The 22404-nt window shown below is 32.0% G+C and overlaps 1 protein-coding gene across 2 annotated transcripts in view; it reads left to right on the forward strand.

Moving 5' to 3' along the window:
- Positions 1–22404, forward strand: part of PLXDC2 (plexin domain containing 2) — a 518304-nt gene that overhangs the window by 263208 nt on the left and 232692 nt on the right. For both annotated transcript variants that reach the window (XM_052000461.1, XM_052000460.1), the window contains exon 4: positions 9841–9910. In XM_052000461.1, the coding sequence (XP_051856421.1) occupies positions 9841–9910 (70 nt within the window). The remainder of the gene's footprint in view (positions 1–9840; positions 9911–22404) is intronic.

Below are 22404 nucleotides of genomic sequence, written 5' to 3' on the forward strand. Positions count from 1 at the left end.
ACTTTATTGTAAAAAATACCTAGGGAAAATTTTCTAAATCTCTTTAGTAATGTGTTACAATTTTTCTGATAATCTTTCATCTTTTTAAAGACTTTTAATAAGTGATCCCTCCGCCTTCTCCTTGGTGGTCTAGGTAATGACAGTTATTCCAGCCTTTGATAGTCCATGCTATTTTCAAACCTATTTTCATTCTTCTCCTCTGAGTCCTCTCTGTGGCCGATCAGCATTTGTAACAAATCTAATTTTAGATAACATGTCTATGAGAAGTGTTCTCATCTGAAAGTTATTAAATGATATCAATTTTACATGAATATTTTGCAAGGGGAAAATTTCTAACAGAATTTCACAAAATAAAAATAGTGTTATTTTTGTGAAAAAACATTTCCTGAATAACTGATATAACAGAAAAAGAACATAGTATGTTCTTGTGTAAAGTTTTGCATCATAAAGGTTAAGAGAGTTGTTTTCTATTTTTTTAGTTGAGATTAAGATGTATTGAGACAAGTTAATATGTTAATATATTTGAGTTTTTTTATTTTTTTATATTTACAAGTGGTGTCATAATAGAATAGTACTAGTCCTCACAAAGATGAGTTCAAATTCAGAATAAAAAACTTACTAGCTATGTTTTCCTGAGCAATTCACTGAATCGCTCTTAATTTACTCCTAGACAAATGGTCTCTACCTCCTAGAATTGTTATAAGCACCAAATGAGATGACATGTAAAGAGCCTTAAAAGATTTAAGTACTATGAAATTCTAATTATTAGTTTTTTTTTTAATTTTTCACATTTTTGCATTGAGAGAAGAAACAATCTGACCACAGGTAGATTAATAAATAATGTATAAAATATATTTTAAAATCCTCCAGCTTTAAAAAAAAAATAGCCTCCATCTCAACTGACATACTACCTGAAAATCTACCATGAAAGGTTTGTTATTTTGAGTTAAAGCACTACTATCTTCATCTGTTAAAAGATAAATAGCACTAAAGGTAAAGCACATTTAGCCATTATTCCTCCTTTGCAAGTTTAGAGGAAATAGCAATCATTTAGATAGTACTCCAGATAAAATGTTGATTAGATATGTATTAAATATATATATATAACCACACATATACATATGCATATATAATTTCACACATTCTCCAAGTTTCATGCAATTGTGAAAATTACTCTTTTTCATTATTATTCCTGTGAAAAGCATCATCTAGTGACCATATAGACTTAATTAATAATACATGCAGTCAGGAATGAACGCTGAAGAAGCTGGGATTTCTCAGGAAATCAATTCAATGAACACTACTTTTGTCTGAAAAGAGTGATAAACCCCCAACAACAAAATTGCATATTGATTATCCCCCTACCCTAAACCTTTTGATTTTCTAATTAGGTTTCCACTGTTTTGAACTACTGAATTAATGACTTCTGTCTTGTTGAACTCCTCCCAGAGAGTAAAAATTTAGCTAAAGGAGGAATAACATGACATTTTTTGGATATAGTACATAGAAAAAAAAATCACCCAGACACATTCTTATTATCTCATTTCTGGGACATATTTTACACATTCTATATCAATATGTTATCTCACATTTCCTCTTCAGTTATATTTACAATGGAAGGCTTCTTTAAAAAAAAAAAAAAACTTGAATTTTGCATTTATTTTCTAAAGATTTGTTTTCTCCCTTCCTGATACTTTCCTTGGCATTTTGTTTTGCCTTGGTGCATGTTTCCTCGCTCACTTTGCTTGCCAATAGTTTTATCCACAGATGTAGTTAATTGATTGAAAAATTAAAATTTCATATTTTTATATTGTTAAGCCCTATAAAAATTTAGATAGTACCTCAGAAATCTCCTTTTGGAGATAAGAAATGACAGAATTTAGGTCACTGACAGCTGTCAGTAAGCATTTTTGCACCTGGAATAAGTTCTGCAATGTGCCTAGAACAAGAGGTATGAAAGGTGCTTTCATTTGTGTTAGGTCTGGCTAGGTACCATCCTTTCAGAGAGACACAGGGAAACCCAGAGTACAGTGCTGTCTTTGATGAAAAGACTGACCACCACTGTCATTCCCTGCTCCCCAGGCATTAGGTAATTTCCTACTTAAACTAATTTTTCTTGATAACTGGATAATAAGGTCAGTTGTTTCCTTTTGGCAAACAAAAATCCTGATTACTGATTGATGGGAGTAGAGTGATAATCCTTACAACAAAAAATGCTTTGGGGGAGGAGGCTGAAAGCTGGATTAAAACCACCTTTTTCTGCTTCCCTCAAAAAAAGAAGTCAAACCTCAAAACATCATTTTAGAGATGGAAGTAACATTAGAGATTATCCAGCAGGCACTTTGGTTTTTTACTGTGAAAATGAAGCCAAAGAGAAGGGCAATGATTTGATTATGAGCCAAATTCAGATTTTGACTTGACTGTGAGGCAATCTTGCAGTCTTTTAGTCAAAGGAAAACATTGATTGAGGGCCTACTATAAGCTAAGCATTTTATAAATATGTCATTTGATCCTCACAACACCCTTGTGAAGTGTCAAAATCATTCTCATTTTACAAATGAAGAAGCTGAAATAGATTTGCCCAGAGTCATTTTGCTGTTAAGTATCTGAGGCCAGATTGAACTCTAGTTTTCCTGACTTTAGGCCTAGTATTCTATAACATTGTGGCATTGTTGAAGCCAAAAACTCTTAGCTTCATCAGGTGTGATCCCTTGGCAGGTCTCTGAGAGGATCCCAACTCTAACCAATAAGTGTCTATACCGGGAGGAAAGGCAGAGTTCATCTTGCTCAGATTCTCTCAAGTAGCACATGGCACCAAAGGCTATCTAAAGAGGTCTGTTCTCTACAGAGATCTCTCCTCATTTCAGCTTTGAGAAGTCTTCTCAAATAAATCTCAGGAGTCTTTTCTGACTCACCTGAAAGTCTGCTTTTAACTATACGCCATCAAGGTGAGATATGTTGTAGGAAATGACTTATCTTTAAGTCATCAATCAAAAATCCTCTGAGTCAAGCCACAATTAAGCAAAAGGCAATTATTTCATAGGTACAAATCAGTTCTAAATATCTCTTAAATCCTCATAACTGACAAATTAGATGCTGAGAGATAGAGGACAATGTCCTGGTTTATTCTGAGCTGTTCTCCATTTCTTTATAGGAAACTTTCTCTTGATTAAATCAGAAAGGGCCATCTCTCTATCATATACAAAATACATGCAAAATAATTATAAAGGAGAAGAGGTATATCCAGCAGTGAAGACTGCAATTCTTTTATCTGCCTGTCCTAGTCAATGCCTATATAATGGAAAGAAATTTAGGTTTGGAATCAGGTGGAAGATTTTCAATCTTTATTTTGCCATATATGACTTGTGCAATCTGGGGAATGCCTCTTCACTACTCTAGGCCAGTTAATAGACATGTATTAAGCACAAATTATTTGTCAGCTACTGTATTGAGTACTAGTACAAATACAAGCAGAAACAGTTTCTGGTTCTATTGAGTTAATATTCCTAATTGAGGAAGATATAACAAGGATCTGAAAAAAAGTGAAGGAGTCTTAATTGGAGAAGGGTATGGTAAAGATTGACCTATAAGAATGAATAAGCCATTCAGCCTAGAAAAAAAGAAGAAATGGTTGACCTGGGCTTCTTCCTTGAATTGGAGATTCTAAGAGGAACTAAACAATCTGAAGTTGAGGTTTCATTGTTGTTCAGTCACTCCAGTCATATCCAATTCATCCTGACCCCATTTGAAATTTTCTTTGGCAAAGATATTTGAGTGGTTTGCCATTTTCTTCTCCAGCTCATTTTTACAAATGAGGAAACTGAGGCAAAAGTTAAGTGACTTACTCAGAATTACATATCAAGTTAGTCTCTGATGTCAGATTTGAACTCAGGAAGATGAGTTTTTCAGATTCCAAGCTTGGCACTCTATATACGCTGCCAAGTGGGCTAAGGAAGAATTTCCAAAGTAAGAATTATGCAGGGATTGAGTGATCTTCTGGAAATGAAGAGATTTCTATGGCATAAAATTCCTATAAAAATGAGTCAGGTGTAGTGTTTAATATTTTCACCTGCACGATGAGGGAATCTAACTCTGCATTCTCAAAGACCTTCCTCATATTAAAAAAAAAATTCTTTGGTTATAAGACATAAAATTAAAGTAGAAAAGAAAAAATATATTTCATACAAAATTAAATAACATTTATTTATTATTTATGGTTTTCAAACTATATCCATATGATTATAGAATGTATATTTTAAATTGCATTATTTTGGTAGGGGGAGGAATAAAATGGGTCTTTTTTACATAATTGATCTAATTATTATTAATTTGTTGACTTTTTCTGGAAGGGAGAGAGCAGAATTGTGATTTCATTGATGGTGTGAACACTTCCTAAGAAATCTCCCATTAATAATTCTGATTTATATTGTTTTCCCATTTATACTCATAAGGCTTTGACTTTGGCATTAAGACATTAGGATTTGAAGAGAGCCACATAGCAGAATAGATTTCTGAGGCCATGTTTGAAGCCAGGTCTTCCTGACTCCCAGAAGTTGGGGGCAGGATCAGTGTCAACCCTTGAAACTACATCAGTAAAGTATTAACATATACACCAGGTCCTTGATAATTAAGGATAATGTATCATAGCCAAGGTTATACTAAATGCTCTTCAAGTCTTCCTATAGTTTTCTTTTATACAAAAAGAAGTATGATTAAGCAACATTTTAAAGGTTAGAAAAGGTGAACATAATTATGTGACTAGACTACCTTCAGTAGAAAATGTGATAAAAAGATCAAAGAAGGAGACCTCAGGGGATCTAACTGTATCTCTAAAAATAGAAGGCTGTTTTAGACTAATAGGATGTGATTAAGAAGAAAAAAATCTGGATTAGAAAATTGCTACATTCAAATATTTAGCTGTTAGAGCTTTTACAAATTAAGATTTTATGAGTTAATTACTTTATGTTAATAGAAATGGACAAAGAAGTTGAAATAAAACAGTGAACATAGAATTAAGAAGTATTTAAAGGAATTAAGGTAGATCATATTGATTAGTTATAAAAGATTGACAAAGTTAAATAGCTGCAATTGTTGAGCATTCTATAGTGTACAGAAAATGTCACTGTTCCAGGGAGGATTATGCTCTTTTCTGTCATTGACATTAAAGGTTAAGTATCTTAGCTTTGTTTAAGAACAATTTATTAATAAGCCTACATCTCATGATTTTATTTATTTATTTAATTATTTTAAGATCCTTTGTTATACAACCTTGCTAAAGGATTTCCGAAGAACTCAAAATACTGCATCTACTGGTTTCCCTTTATAGATCTACATATTTTCTCAATTCCAATGAATGAATCATGATTCCTTTTGGAAAAATGACTTTTGTCAAATAGATTATTTTTAAGTGAGTTTCATCTTAATGAGAACAAAAGTGTTTTTTTTTTTTTTTTTTGTTTTGTTTTGTTTTTTGTTTTTTTTTAAGAATCCAGTTGTGTACTTGTAAGGTAGAAAACAAATTGCCATTGGTTTCTTCATGAAATTTACTTAAGTGTCTGCGTTAGAAGTATAGTAGCCCAGTATGTAGCAAATTTTCTTATTTAAATTCTGGAGATTATTTTGCTATGAAAATTTATAATGATTCAGTCTTGATTCCAGAGATACCATAAGGTCTACTCTAAGGGCTATCACTTCATTTATTGACTAAAACACCCCCCAAAAAAAAATTCCTGGGGAAACCATTGTAATGAATAACACAATTTCTCTTTTATATGTATACAATAACAAAGAAAAAAGTCTATGAAAAATAGTAACAACTGACTCTTCTCACATTTATAACTAATGCTTACAGGATTTACTTATGACATGCTCACAATGATTAAATAAAATAACATATATGAAGTACTGTGCAAAATTAAATTATTATAAAAATAGCTAATTATAAAAATTCTAGCCATCATTGATGACATTGAGGTACAGCAAGATATTGAATTATAATAGATTGGTAAATCAAACTTTTTTTAAGTGCAGCCTATTTTCTCCTTTACATGATGCTCATGATTAATCCTAGATTCATAACTAACATGGAAATAGTACTGATATATGTGTTATATCAATATATCAAAAATGAGGAGCAGCCAGAAAGACACAATAATTAACTGGAAATTTATTTGAGAAGGGCACGTGTGCTTAGGATGATCAGGAAAGAATTCTGATAAAAAGTTTTTGTAAAAATACAATTATATCTCATTTAACTTTGATATCAAAACTTTTATTCGAAAATTACCAATCAAGATAAAATAAACAGGGAAACTTATTAATTGAAATAATGAACATTAGAGGAATAAATTTCAGAAAGTGATGAGCTTTAGCAATTTTTTTAACAATCCTGAGCTTTAATTATCTTATCTGTAAAATTATTAAAAAGAATGATTAAAAGCATCCTGCTACATGGTCAACAAGTAGTTTTCCTACTTTTACACTTATATAATGCTCATGAAGATATCTTTGTAATCTTACATGGCACTATTTGCCATATTTAGAATTGCACTTTTAAAACTTTGTATTTAGGAGCAAATTTCTCATACTTTGATAGAGGTATGATTTTTCCCGTTGGAACAAAATTAAAGTCCCCCCACATAAAAGCCTAGCTTTTATCCTTGAATGTTTATTGCATATTGCTTTCCATAAATCTCCTCATATGAGTATTTCTTTAATATGCTGAATGGACTTCCCGTCATTATTTTAAAAACATGGGGATATTATTGTGGAACTTGGGCTCTTTTTCTTTTGTTGTTTCTTCTTTGAACATGGTTGTTCCATTTCTCTTTTGTCTTACTTCTTAGAGAATACCTTCACAACACTAATGACTTGATCTATTTCTTTGTAATTCCATTATTGGTCTTTGGACAAAGATGGCACCTTAAGTATACCTAATGAATTTTTTAAAATAGCTTAACTAAAATCATATAATTCTTAGCATCTTCTGTTTTTTTCTGCTAGTGCATCTTCATCTGTAGAAGCAAAAGTAAAGCACAAATTAGTAAGACTATTTTCTATTTTTTATCAATTGTATATGTTGCCTTGGGAAAGACAAAAGACAACAAACATCTCATGGCCAAGTCTTGGAAAAAATGGATTTTCTTGATAAGGTAGCAATGGATCCTTGCACAATTAATCCATTTTTTTCCTGGGCTTTTAATTCTTTGCAGCTTGGTAAAGATACCAAACTGTGAAATCTTTTTATACAGCCTTTAATATAGAATCTAATTTCTTTATACTGTATCTAAATCTTTTATAAAATTTTTAAATTCAATTTCAGTTATATGCTCTAATAACAATAACCAACATCTGCACATTGTTTTACTATTTGTAGCACATTCTACATAAGTTTTAGCATATGATTCTCACAACAACTATATTAGATAGGTAAAGTTATTTTCTCCATCACATAAATGATGGAACTGAAGCTGATACATTTTAAGAGACACATAACTACTAAATGTCTTGGTATGGAATTTGATTTCAGGTCTTCCTGATTCTGAGGACAATATTCTTTCTGTTTCACCTCACTGACTCAGATGTAGTTTTTTTTTAATTGGTTTTAAAAAATATATTCTTTTTAGAGAGCATAGTGGAAAATGTGGGGTTTTTTTGGTTTCATTAGAAAACTAAAAAAGGGTAATAAATTCTTGTACAAAGTGGAGCTTTCATTATGTAGGAAAGAAAACCTAATTGAAAGTTGCCGTAATTCATGAATAATCTATTTCATGCCAAATAAGTCATTAAAAAACTCAAATGGCTATAGAAACCAATTATTGGTTGAATACTAAAAAGGCTAGATTCGATCTAAAAACTTGTCCTTTCCATTTTTTTTTCATTATTTTACGCATACACACACACACACACACACACACACACAATGAATGCTTTAGTAGCCATTTGATTTGCATATGACTGTTGCTTTTGATGGACAGGTTGCAATCACTGCTTATTTATAAATCTGAATAACCACATATATTCTATGAAGCCTTCCATTTAAAAAGTCATATGTTATTCAACATGAGACCCTTTCTTTCTCCTTTCTTACTTACTTCTCCTTGCTTACTCCTTTCTCTTACTTTCTTTCTCCATTAATAGCAAGAAATATCCTGGATTTTAACTAGGCCCTTTCTTTTAAAATGCAACTAATTTAACTAGATTTTTCAAAGTAGATAATGTAAATATAGATATCCATGGGGCTCAGTCTTCTCTTTGGGGAAAAAGAAGATTGTTCTTTTAATAATTCTTTCAAGATACAGAAGATGAGATTTCATCCTCCAGCCTTCCATATTTTCACTTACTTGGACAGCATCATTTTATAAGGATTGTGTCTTGCAAATTATAGATGTTTCAGTGAATATTTGGTGCATTGAATTGTTAAGAATTGCATAACTCTGACGAGAACTTTCCTTAAAGTGGACATGCTTTTTTTTAAAAAACCTCTTCTTTAGGAGTGTCACAGGGGTTACCATTCTTAATTCAAATGGATCACAAGCTCATGAAGAAAGCTTATAAAGCTCTTTCAACAATTTAAATGTCACCATCCCAACCATTGTGACTCTTCTCCAAATCCTTCTCCAACTCTCCCTGGTCAGGATTGAACAGAGGGAATGTACAATATGCTAACGTTGTTTTCCTGTGACATTAAGAGGATGTATGTTTCTCATAGGCTGTCTAACCCCACTTATCCTTCATTTTTGCTTTGTGACTAATTCATCTTCTTTTTTGGTTCATATAGATTTTAATATCCTTTACATAATTTCTCTTAGTTGTTTGTAATGGATTATAACTTGTTCATACTTGCCATATGCTTCTCTGTTGATTCAAAAGTGATTTTCAGTTTCTTTGGAAATGATATTACTCTATCACAATCACTCTGCCATACTGAAAGCACATTTGTTTTACAAAGATAGCAAGAGGGGTATAGATATAGGATTACAAAAAAGGGATCAACACTATTCACACATAGGTCTAGGAATGGTCTGCTCCACTTGCCTTATCCTTTAAGATCCCTTGACAAAAAGACTGTTTTTCATCACAAGATGCAGAGAAAGAAAATAGGGCACTATAAACTCTAATTGCCTTTAATTAAATATCTAGAAAACCCAGTTTAGTTGTACTGATGGTTGAATCTGTAAAAATAATTTTTTTTTAAAACTACTTTTTCCCTTCGTTATCCTTCAAGTAACTGATGGCCCTGAATATGCATATATAAGCAGAAGTTTACACAACAGTGGGGATTCTGGTAAAGAACAGGACTTGAAACTTTGTGATTGCTTTGCCTATCTATGAGAAAAAATAAGCCACTTCTAAGCCCACTTTGTACTTAAGCAAGGAGTATTCCACTTTTCAAGCATCAATGAAGAAGACATCATTTAAAGGAAATAAAATGGAGTGTGTGTGTGTGTGTATGTGTATGTACATAAATATATGCATATATGTATGTACATACACATACACACACACACACACACACACATATATATATATATAAATGTATGTCACCTTCATTACCAAATATATCCCTCTCTTCTACACTACTCTCTGATCATCTCCTATAATAAATAATGAAAAAGAAAAAGGTGTGTGTGTGGTAGGAATTCAATAGAACCAACCATCGCATCATTCATATCTAACAACATATGCAATATCCTGCATTCTTATTGTCCTACCTCCACAAGAAAGATAGAGGTCCATTTTCTCAACTCTTTTGGAACATCACATTTCTAAAAGCTTTTCACCTTATATTTGCTATTTTGCAGATTATTGATTTTTCTTTTCTGGTGTTGTTCCTTGCAGAGAGTGAATCTGTCCTTCGATTTTCCATTTTATGGCCATTTTCTACGTGAAATCACTGTGGCAACTGGGGGTAAGTAGATTTCTGTCCATTTGCTTTGAACCACTCTCCCAAATTTTACTACAGTAATTTAAAAAGAAAAATCTTAGTACTTGTTGAAAAAAAACCCTATGTTTTCTATTATAAAGGCAAGGACAAATTAATCCAGAAAAAGATTAAACTACAAGAAAAACTTTGTAGTAGAAAAAAGTGACAGCATTAATAATTTTCAGTTCAGGCTTTTCTCTCTTTCCTTCCAAGTTTTAATTCCTTTCCTGGCTAGAATAGTAAGACTTCCTGATTGATGGAAATTGGAATGAAACCATTAAGTAAAATAGTCTGAGGAAGCTGGTGACATTATACTTTTTGAGTTCATTCCTTGTATAAATGTGTTGATAAATGTGTCGTGAAGAATCTCCCCACTCTTCCACTTTGAATGCCCATATGCTGCTCGCCAATAACTCACTTGTGATGCTCACTTGAAAATAAACCTAAAAGATTGGAGTCAGCTTCCTTAATTAAACACTTTCCCAAATTTGGAGACCAGTATAAAACTTGAAAGAACCCTGCCAAGGCAATTATCATTTCCTATGAAATGGCTAAGAAGCCAACATTCTTTTCATTCCTGAATATTACTAAGAGAGCTAAACAAAATGCCCATGAATTGCTACTGCTAAGTCAAAGAGGAAAAAAAAAGATGAAAAAAGAAAAGAAGAGAAAAATAAAAATCAGGGAAAATTGGAAGGAAATGAAATGAAATTAGAATTTATTTAATGATAAGATACTAACAAGAGCACTATTATTTCTTTTTGTCACAAGAACAAGTGTTGTATTCTAAATAGCCATTATTTTGAATGTTTCCCTTTTCAGAAGGTGAGCTCACCATCTTGTCACTCATTTTGTTCATTTTTGGTACATCTTAATGTGAACATTCATAGGACTTTGGAAAAATGGGTAAAAATCATGAAGAGAGAAATTTAGGCTTAAGATAACAACAACAACAACAACAACAACTAACAATTAGAGCTGTCTAAACGTATAATGAACTACTTGAAGAGGTTGTAGGTTTCATCTCTTAGGTCTTCTTCCAAAAACTAAAAGGAATAAACTATAAAACAATGACCACTTATTAGAAATGTATTAGTAGAGATTTCTATCTGATATGAGTTGAAATAGTTGGCTACTGAAGTCCCTTCCAATTTCCCTCATATTCTGGAATTGTATGAATCTGGGACTCTGAAGTTTGGGTTATAATTGGTTAGGGCTACAAAAACAGAAAATCTTATTGTCATATATCTTACAGTCACATGAATTAATATATGTGTATATGTATATATGTATGTGTTTATATACATACATATGTATGTGTATATATACACATAGAGATGAATAAATATGCCATCTTCCTCACTTCAAAAAAAAAAAACAAGCAAATAAGACATCTTACATATAGTGGTCTCCACTTTACTTTTTCAAAGATATAATTAGTCACACTGTATTCTAACAACTAGTTCTGTGTGGTTGTTGTTATTCTTAAAGGGAAAGGAGGGAAATAAATATTTAAATAATGTCTATTATTTTCCAGGTACTGTGCTAAGTCCTGAGTGCTAAGAATTTTTAAAATAATATGTTATTATTATCACTAATTATTATTATACATTAAAAGCAATATTTTTTGAAATTTTATTTGTATCTTATGGAACAAAATATCAAGCATTTCCATAATAATGCAATAAAATGATGATTGTACATGAAATTGTATATCTACTCTGTACAACTTAGTATTTCTTTCAAATACCATCAAAATTATGTAAAGTTCTTTTTTTTTTTCTTCTCTCCCTTTTCCCCTACCCTAGAGATGGCTACCATTAGATACAAATAAACGTGTGTGTGTGTGTGTGTGTGTGTGTGTATGTGTAAAATTATTCCATACATACATCTATTTATCAATTCTTTCTAAGGATGCAGATGGCATTTTTCTTCATATGTCCTTTAGAGTTAATATGGGTATTAGCCCTTTGAAGCTCTTCCTATTCTTTATGGAATTTATATGAAATTAAAAGTCTTCTCCCAATGAAGATAGTTGCCTCTAAATTTCTATGGTAGAACTGTTTCAAATTAATCTTGAGAACAATGTCATTGTTTTAAATAAGCATTCTCTCTTGAAAGTATCTTCAAATATGAACAAACCAATTGGTCATCAAACCATACATTTAGAACCAGGAGAAATCTCTCAAAAGTTGTCTAGTTCTAGCCCTGTTCCTTTTATAGAGAAGTTAGGTGCTTTATGAAGTTTACAAAGGGAGGAGTAGCTAGATTCACAGTGGATAAAGCACTTGCCTTGTGGCCAGGAAGACTTTAGTTCAAATCTGTCCTCAGACACTTCATATTTACTAGTTGTGTCACGCTGGTTAAGTCACTTAATTAACCCCAATTGACTCACAAAACCCCCGAAAAATAAAAAATAAAATTACCCAGGTAGTATGTAACTCAGTCATTATTTGAATGGAGGTCCCCTGACTCCAAATCTGGTGCTTGTTTTGTGTCCTAAGTAGCCTATTCTTGGAGAAACATAAAACCACCCTCATAAACTGTTGGTTAGGAAGCCTTTGCAGAAGGGATTGGACAATGTAATGGTATTGGGAAGGCTCCCTTAGCATGTAACAATTTGATAGCTTCTGACTTTGCATTCAATATGAATTATTTCCCTCGTGGCTGGAACCTCCAGAAAGTTACTTTATTAAGTTCTTACTCAGAGCCAAATGTGAGATTAAGTGCCAGGAATTTAAATGCAAGCAAAAAGATAGATTATTTCTGCCCTCAGGAAAGTTACATTTTAGTTGAGGAAGAAAATAACATATATTAAAGGGAAGTAAAAAGATAGTGGTGGAGAAGGAAGGTAACTTCCTTGGACCACATTGGAGAAATCAGTTCAGAGTTCAGAGCAGAGCCTTGGGAGGAAAGAAGCAGGGAAAATTTTGTTCTGGTACCAATCTGTAGGTTCCTGGGGCAACTAACAAAAAAGAGTGGAAGAATCTTATGGGATTACAATTATTTCCATACTTTATTCATATATTCTTTTTGAATAATATATAGGTCAAATGGAAATAGAAAATAATTCTCTGATGAATATGGGCTATGTAGATGAGCATTTTGGAAAATTTACATCGCAATCTCCTTCTCCCATTCCTCAACATCAGTAGAAAGGTTCTTTTATACCTACTAATCTTTCATTTATTTCACATGTCTACTTTGTCCATTTTTAACACAATAATTTAAAGTTATATATAAATTACAAAAGTGCAATGATTTATTGCCACTGCATCTCATCTTCATATGACAGGTGACAGTTAAAATTATAAAATCATCTCCTTTAATGATAGTTTATTTGAATTTCAGATTCATTCATTCAGTAACATTTTTCTAAAAGAGTATCTTTCTTTAACAGTAAGTCCAAATCTAGTTAAAAGTATGAAATCAAAGATAAATGTCAGGTCAGTTATTTATAGACTTTCAAAATGAAAACTTACTTATTAGGCATTTTAATATTCACAATCTTCATTTCTTATAAAGTATGTGCAAAATGAATTGTAAATATTCACCATCTGATTTTCTGGTCCACTGACAGTAGAATATGAAAATATTCATTTGTCTTTTTAAAAAGAAAAATAAATCCTTTTTTCATATATTAAAAAAACAAACCAAGGATTCTTCTGAGCCTCCCATAAATATAATTTCGATGTATAATATTATAAAGAAAAGTAGCTCAACAAGATGTTAATTTTACATAAAGAACTACATTTGTTGTAACTTTTTATAGTTAAAATAATAACTAACCTTAATTTTCCTCATTTAAAAAAAATTCTTCACATCTACTTCAAAATGGCTTTTTTATGATCTTATTGTTGTTATTGTTCAGAAATTTCAAACTATGTTCAACTCTTTATGACCTCATTTAGGGTTTACTTAATGGAGTGGGTTGCCATTTCATTTTCCAACTCCTGAAGAACTAAGGCAAACAGAGTTAAGTGATTTGCCCAGGGTCACACAGCTAATAGTGTCTGAAGTCAGATTAAAAGTTGAGAAGATGAGCCTTCCTAACTCCAGGCCTGCTGCTCTATCCACAGTGCCTGTAGACTGCCTGTAGAAGCCCTCAAAAATGCAGCATTTTAAGTCTTCTAATAATACAGGCTAAGCACTAAATTTGTATTAGAGATGTTGAAGCATTATGAAATTCTTAGAAGACTACTTGAATATGGTTCATCTCTTCCACCAATTATAGTAATGAGTTGAAGGGTGGAAAATGCTTAATTTTTTCTATATGCATGTGAGAAGAAGAGAAGATGAAAAGATCCTTGAGATAATCAGATAATTCAAGCAAAATGTGTGTGGGACTCAAATTGCCTAGATTATTTCTTTTTCACATTTATCATGTTCATTATATAATTGGTTCACTCTAAAACTTTTGTTATTATTGTTCAAAATAAGGAGGTTAAATAAAGATCTTAGGCATTTGTTAGATCTGTCATGATAATATCAAGGATCATTACAAATCTTCAATGGTTTAATTTTCCACAGAGTTTGTTGATGCCTAATTTTGTGTAGCAACTAATGGTTGATTCATTCAGTAAATATGTATTAAGCACAAAGGAATGATCAAAGTATTTTTGAGTTCCTAGGAGAGTATAACCCTTAAAAATGATCTCATTAAAGCAATGATGGAGTGGGAGGAGATGAGGAAAATGCATGGTAGTCATCATATGTAGGTGAGGAATCTATGTATAATTTGCTTGAAAAAGATCTGTTGTTTTAGTGATTTTTTAAAATCAATATGAATAATTTCTGTAGTCTAGTGGCTAAGGAAGTAACCTAAATCTTAATATATTTTATGGAGATTCGTGATGTCCAGGAATGGAGAGCTTGTGATATTTAGCCAATGTCAAGTCACACCTGGCATATTGTAATCAGTTTAGGGTACTATATTTTACCAAGAATATCCAGGGAAGATATACAGAATGTGAAAAGGACATTAACTTGATGACATAGCAAAATCAGTTTATGGACCTATTGGTCTTAGAACAGAAAAGACTCAAAGAATGTAATAGCTATTTTTCTCATAGAAGGAATTAGCTCTATACTGTTTGTCCTCAGAGGATCAATTTAGGATCAATGGGATAAAATTGAGAAAAAGACAAATGGAAACTTGATTTTAAGCAAAGCATTCCTTTCTAAAATGAGCACTTTACAAGAAAACAAGTGATTGGTCTGCTTTCAGTTCTTCTGAGTTCTTGTTCATTGACAGACTTCAATAAAAGGTTATGATGATAATTTGTTGGTTTTCTTATAAATGTGCTTCCTGTAATTACTGATTCTTCCAAATCTGAGATGTTGATAGAATATAGAACAAAAAGGAACATCAGGAAGCTGCCTATAGGGAATATTTCACTAATTATATCATGAGAAGGAATGATTTTTGCCCATGCATATGTACCTAGAATATATAATACAAATGGAGAAGAAAGTAGTGCTTTGTTTGGAGTATAATATTCATGACCAACATGGGATGTAAATTAGATATCTCCAGACATAACTCTTCCTATATTCTAGGACTATGCCATTGTTGGCCCTTGGTCTTGAAATCATTTCCTCTCTCTGCGATAGTCAATTGACTAACTTGAAATTTCAAAAGAAAAAGAAATTCTTCTAGAATTAATTTAAACTCAGCTCTGTTTATCAGCCTGGCCATATTTTTTGTTCATTAAAAGCTAGATAATCACTGGGCCAAGATGGTGTAAAGAAGAAAACGGGAATTCTATCTCACCCCAGGACTGGTTCCTAAACAACTCACCTCTTAGATAAATAGTAAATATGATTCACATCCTCTAGGGCATGAAAGTGAATGACTGCCAGCTATGAGAAAAGCTTCTTTGGGGAGAATGCCCATAAGGGATAAAAGTGAAAGACTTCTAAAAGTTTCATCTCTAAGACAAACACAAAAAAGCCTTAGCAGGAATTCTCCCAGAGACAAAAGTGAAACAAAAAGATTTCAGTGATAAGATTTTAAAAAATAAATAAATAAAAATAAAATTCCATGTGTTGGGAGCTAGAAAAATGTATGTCAAATGTCAGTGCAGATTACCCAAATGGTTCTGACAAAGAACCATATTCTAACTATTTTCCTCTTATGCAGTACTGAAATACTAACAATGGGCATTATAATCAATGTGAGGATATTTATGATTTATTGATAATTATCTACTGTCCATCTGAATTTCCACTCAGTTTTCATTCTGAAAAAATTCAGTCCTCCCATTCTGAGTGCTACAATTCCCCCTATATAAACTTCTCCTACCAAGACTTTTTAACCTGTGCCTTCCATTACTTCTTTCTAAAAGATGTGTGTATGTACATACACATATACGTATGTATGTATATATGTATATATATAATATAGTAATCATATTATTTTAACATAGAAAGGCTTAAACAGGAAGAAGGTGATCAGAGGCAACTGAATAGTTCCCTGTTCTCTAATCTTAATAAATGTTCATTTTCTTTCTTTTGTAGAATAGGATTTTCTTTTCTTTTTCCCTACTTTGTCAAAACTTTTTATTTGTAAAGACTCCTGTCTATTCATTTGTTAAGAACCTGACTTCCTCCCATTAATTGATGCAGATTTGTCTGAATTTGTGAAGCAGGAAATAAAGATAAATTGGAATTTTGACATGTATACATTCTCTTTAAAAATGACTGCTGATATATATTTTGGGTATGGCTTAGAGCTTATGATAAAAATAATTATTAACATGATAAGTCATGTTCTATTTATCATGAGATGGATATCTGTAATTTGGGATTTCTTAATTTGCTGATTTTGACTGTCTTTCCAAACTGAAGTCCAAATATCTGGAAGACTTCCCAATTTTTAAACAATCTAAGGTTACTCTTGAAGCAGGGTTGACCCATTAAGTTTTTGTTTTTGCTTTTTTTCTCTTTGCAGGGGTCTATGGCACAACAGGAAACTGTCATTACTATATCCATCAGAACACATAAAGCATTATCATAAGTTTTAGTTTTTGTGAAATAAATAGAACCATAAGGCTACACCTTTGAAATGCATAGTTATATCATGGATTAAGAATATTTGGTTGTTGCTATTGTAGGGAGATCCAGATTGCCTTTCTATTCATCCCAGATTCACTTATAAATGTCATGGGTCCACTAAAAGATGGAGTATATATAGCTCTGGCTTCCATTATAAATATATATTTGCTTATTTCCTTTTCCAATGAAATCCATGCTATATATTTTTGATTTTGTTTTCTTATATGATGTCTTAGTTTGAATTGGAAGAGGATAGCGAATTACCTTCTCAAGTATACCTATTATTCCAAGCTATAGTTCTTTCTAGAGTCTTTCTCTATTTCTCTATTATTTCAAAGTTTAAGAAAACCACGTTTTCAGTTTTAATCATGAAGGAACATTTGGTACTGTAACAAAGCGTCTTAGGGAAAGTAAATTCAGCAATTATGTGATGGGCTTAATTATTTTGTTTGCTAGACTCTAATGAGGTTATGGTAAGACCTGATTAGTCTGTGGGTCTGATATAGCCTGAAGGCCACAATGAAACTTTGGCTTAATCTATTACAGTGATTATTTAAATTTGCCATTTTTGCTAGTGGCAAAGTGGTTTGAGGAGCCTTGTCTTTTAAATTAGGTTATTATCAATTTCCACAGCCTCTTAAAAAAATATGATAAAATAAGAAAACATCCTTACCTATGGCCAAGAGAATTGAAAATTAAAAAAAAAAAAGATGATGTTGGAGCTAGAGATATATGTTACTTCAGGTTTTTTTCAGGTTACTTCACCTTCACCTAAGGTGAAGAATTATTAATTAATGAGAGCCAGTGAGAAATAGTGGCAGAAAACCATTCTCCTAGGTTTAAATTCAAACTTATTCAAATCTTGTGCCCCAGGAAACTCTCTGCAGACCAAAGGCAAATAGAAATTAATAAAAAGAGTTCTGTCATTTTGTAATTGACCCTGTTGATGTCAAAGATCTTTGCCCTCTAAAAGAGGGAACACATTAAGTGATTTAATATTTTTACCAATTTAATATTTTTAAAATATTCAGAAATTTTAAACATTGAGTGTGTGTATGTGTGCACACACCTGTACACACGCATGTGCCCAGGCATTATTCCTAAGTAGATTAGTTTCATTTTCTCATTGCTGATCTGGAGTTTTGGGATTTGTCTAGTTGGCTTAACTTGAATTTTTCTCTTTCTCCTATGTATCATTTCATTATTATGAAAATATTATGAAAACCAATAAAGAATACCAAAGAGCAAGAAAATTCAGATTAAGCTTATGGAATCTTCCCAAACTATTGAAAAAGTTAATGTTGTCTTCCTCCCTCCTTCTCTCTCTTCATATCTCTCTCTCTTCTCTCTCTCTCTCTCTCTCTCTCTCTTTTCCTCTCTCTCTCTTTCTCTTTCTGTCTGTCCCCCCCTCCACACACACACACACACACCACATACACACACACACAATATTAAAAGTATCAATAAATATATGACTATATGTATTAAATTTATATAATTTGTATATATAATATATATATATATATATTTCTCCCCTTCCCCCCAAGGTTATCCCTTCCATATTGTGGAGCTGGAAAATCCATTTAAATTTTTAAGGCCTTCCATTTGTGGCTATTTTTAGCCTTCCAGAGAAGAAATCTGAATTTTTTTTTTTCTGTTATAGGGTATTTAACCTTTTTGTACAATCTGGATTGACATTATATAACACTATACATTTATGTATTTCTGAGTTTCTAAAATTTTTTTGTCTTCTGCTGGCATTTGTGTCTCATCTGTGATTTCCATAAAACTCCCTCCAAATTCCCTTTTAGTTTCTTATGCTGTCTTTGTTGGAGAAAGTCATGATGTGAAAGGATAACTGTGTGCATGTGTGTGTGTGTGTGTGTGTGTGTGTGTGTGTGTGTGTGTGTGTGTATGTGTGTGTATTTGTATGAATGTGTGGGTATATGTAAGCTTACCTTTTTCATTAGTTTGGGAAGATTCTCTAAATTTATTTAACATGTATACATATCTTTTATTTTGCATTGATATTAACCTACTTCATCAATTCATTTAATTCTGTTTAGTAGGTCTTTGGTTATCATTGCTTCAAGTATTTCATGCTATAAAAGTGATGTTAGTTGTATTGATAGGAAATCAATTAAGATTTTGAAATGAGGTTATCCACGACAGGCACATAGTAGATATTTGGTAGGTATTTGTTAATTGGAAACTCTATAAAAGTAATTTTCTTGAGAACAACAACAAAAAAAACTTTATAGTGACTTTACATGAAAACTGTCCTATTATTTTCCTGCTACAGGAGAGTAATAGTTCTAATTATTATAGTTGACACATAGTATTAAACTGTGCTGGGCACTATGCTATGGACTTTACCATTATATCATTTTAATCCCAAAACAATCTTGGAGATGGTTGCTGTCACGATCCCCATTTTACAGAAACAAAAATGTGCAAACAGAAACTAAGTCTCTTTCCCATAGTTACACATCTAGGAAGTGTATCAGGCTGGATTTGATCTCAATTTATCTCATTTCCAGGCCTATCTCTTTGTCCACTGCACACCTAGATTATCTATGCCATGAGGATTCTAAAACAGTGGACATTTTTTTTTCCAGTTTTCATTCTAGGTAGTGAAATAAGTTTGAAAATATTTATATCTTCACTTCAAGCATGTATTCAAATCTCTATAGTGTAAAACTGACTTTAAAAAACTTTATACAAAATTTAATCTGAACACCCAAACTCAATATTGAGTCTAGCCACATATTATTAAGCTTGAAATGCTGGTTAAGTTATTTAATATTTCTAAGGTCAGGTTCTTCATCCATAGAATGAAGGAGATTAGACTCAATGGCCTCTAAGGACCATTACAAATGTATAGTTAAAATCTTGTAAAATTTTAGAAAGATTACATTCTGTTCCTCTATCCCTTTACTTTTCTTTGAATAAAAGCAAATTGTTAATCTTTTTTTTTAATGGAAAAATGAGACTATATTATAGAGTCCAACACAAAGTCTACTTTGTGTAATCCATCAGTCTTTAAAAACTTAATTCCATCAGGCTTTGTTTCCTATAACTATTCTTTTTTATTTATATTTTTCCTTTATTCTGAATTTCTATTCTCTACTCTTTCTTTAAAGAAGAAAGACAATTCTCCTACTCTTATCAGCTCTCCCACAGCTAAGTGCTTTTGTTGGCCTTCTTCTGTCAGCTTTTTTAATTTAAAAGAATGACCAAAATGTTGAATACTAGACCTTTTTTCAGCTGACACTCTTAATTATGTGCTAGCTGGAGAAGTTCATAGAAAGAAGGAAGGAAGAAAGATATATTTTAGAAAGCTGGATTAAATGAGACAGTATCTGTCACGACCATCTCCATCAAGGAAACTACTCCTGAATAACATTTATAGTAACTCCGTCAAATTCAAGTCCATCATATGCTTAGGTGAATTCAGGGAAGTGATGTGAATTTCAGAGTATGTAACTTCTTAACTAGAGATCCTGACTAACCTCAACACACTTTACATGCTCAAATATAATCTTCTCTTAAGAGAATTGCTTAGGTTCTTAAAACATGATGAATTATTTTTGTAGCTTTGACATCTAATTAAAAAAAAATCATCTTCCCTCGTATAATTTCATCAAATGAGATAATGTGTTAAACTTTGCTGTTATTCTTGGGGGAGGGGGTAAAAAGTCATAAGCAAGTCTAAATATTGACTATTATCCCTAACCTAGCTGCCCCTAAGGCAGAATTAAAAACCAAAATGGAAACATTTTGTATCATCAAATATTCTGCCTAAACATTAAGTGAATGAAAATAGGTGGTCTATCACCAGTTCAAATATTTTCTATCTTTTGATTCATTTATTTTGATAACTAGTATAATAAGTTATTTGGTCAGGGTGTATTAAGCTGAACCAGAATCATTCTGCTTTTCAACATATGGACTTTCCATTATATCTGTCATTAATTGATTATCCTCTTTTGGACAGGAATTTGTTATGAATATACTATGGTTTATCTATCATGATAATGCACCAGTAACCATACTTTATAGCATGGCAGCATGTTCCTTGACAACTGACAACCATAATGGTGACTACAGATCATAGCCTCTGAAATTTAGGCAAAAATCCAAAAGAAAAGAATAAAACATGACCTTCACACTCACAAATAATCAATGGTTACAAAAGTAGTGTAATGCAGTAGAAATGAGCTGAACAAGTTATCAAAGGATTAGAGGGTAAATCCTCGCTTTGTCCCTTTGGAACTGCCTGACATTGGAGGAATAACTCTAAATGTAACTGTACTTTTCTAGACCTTGGTTTCTCATCTATAAAATGAACAGGTTGGACTAGATAGCCTTTGATGTTGCTTTCTTTTCTTATCTTGTGATCTGATGACCTTTTGTTCTCCAGAACAACTTCTCATAAAAAAGGAAATATGCCAAATACTTGGTCTCTGATACTCAGTTTCATTTAAAGGAATTTGTTAACACTAAACTAATTAGCCTGAGAGTTTGGAACTGAAATATTTGCATTGTGAAAAAAAAAGAACAAACTTCAACTAAGTTTTTAAAAATAATATAGTTGATATCCCCACAGCTTAATTCCATCCATTTTAGGGCTCTATATTGAATATCTGTAGACTATTTCATGGGCTGAATTTTGTTGATTTTCTGTGATTTATTTATTATGATAGGTTATGTATACACTGAATTTGTTTATAAATTCAATTGTAAACTGCTTCCATAATGAGAAACCTTTGTAATCTCAGGAGAAACATCTAGTCTTAGCTTTTTTTTCTTCTTCTATAGGCTATCATGCATTTTGAACTTTACCTTTTTAGAAAATATGGCAAATGGATTCACCCTGCATCATTTATTTAAAGCAATTTTCTCTCCTAATGAATTGGGTAATTTTAAAGAATTGACATTTATAGACAATTTTGTATCTCGTTTGAAACTCATCAATTTCTTCAGCTAGGACATACAGATATTACTATCACCAAAAAAATGTTCTTAAGATCAAACATAAACTTCTGTGTATGGCATTTCAAACCCTTCCGAATCTGGGACTGATCTGTCTTCCTAGTTTTATTATATATTACTCCTTGCCATACACACATCAGTCGAGCAAAACTTGCTTTCTTGTTACTTCTCACACAGGGTGTTCTTTGCCTTTGTTTAATCTTGGAAGGCACACCTCATCATCTCTCTATCTCTTCTCATGATCTTTATCTCTTAATCTTGCTCATTTCCTTAAAAACACAGTTTATTTGTCATTTTCTACAGAACACCTTTCCTAATTCCCTCAACTACTGGTGATAACTCATATACTTCATATACCTACCTGTGTAATCTTGGGCAAATCACTTAACTTCTGTTTGTCTCAGTTTCTTCTACTTTAAAATGGGGAA

Source organism: Antechinus flavipes, chromosome 5 (assembly GCF_016432865.1).
Source record: "Antechinus flavipes isolate AdamAnt ecotype Samford, QLD, Australia chromosome 5, AdamAnt_v2, whole genome shotgun sequence".
NCBI classification, from domain to species: Eukaryota; Metazoa; Chordata; class Mammalia; order Dasyuromorphia; family Dasyuridae; genus Antechinus; species Antechinus flavipes.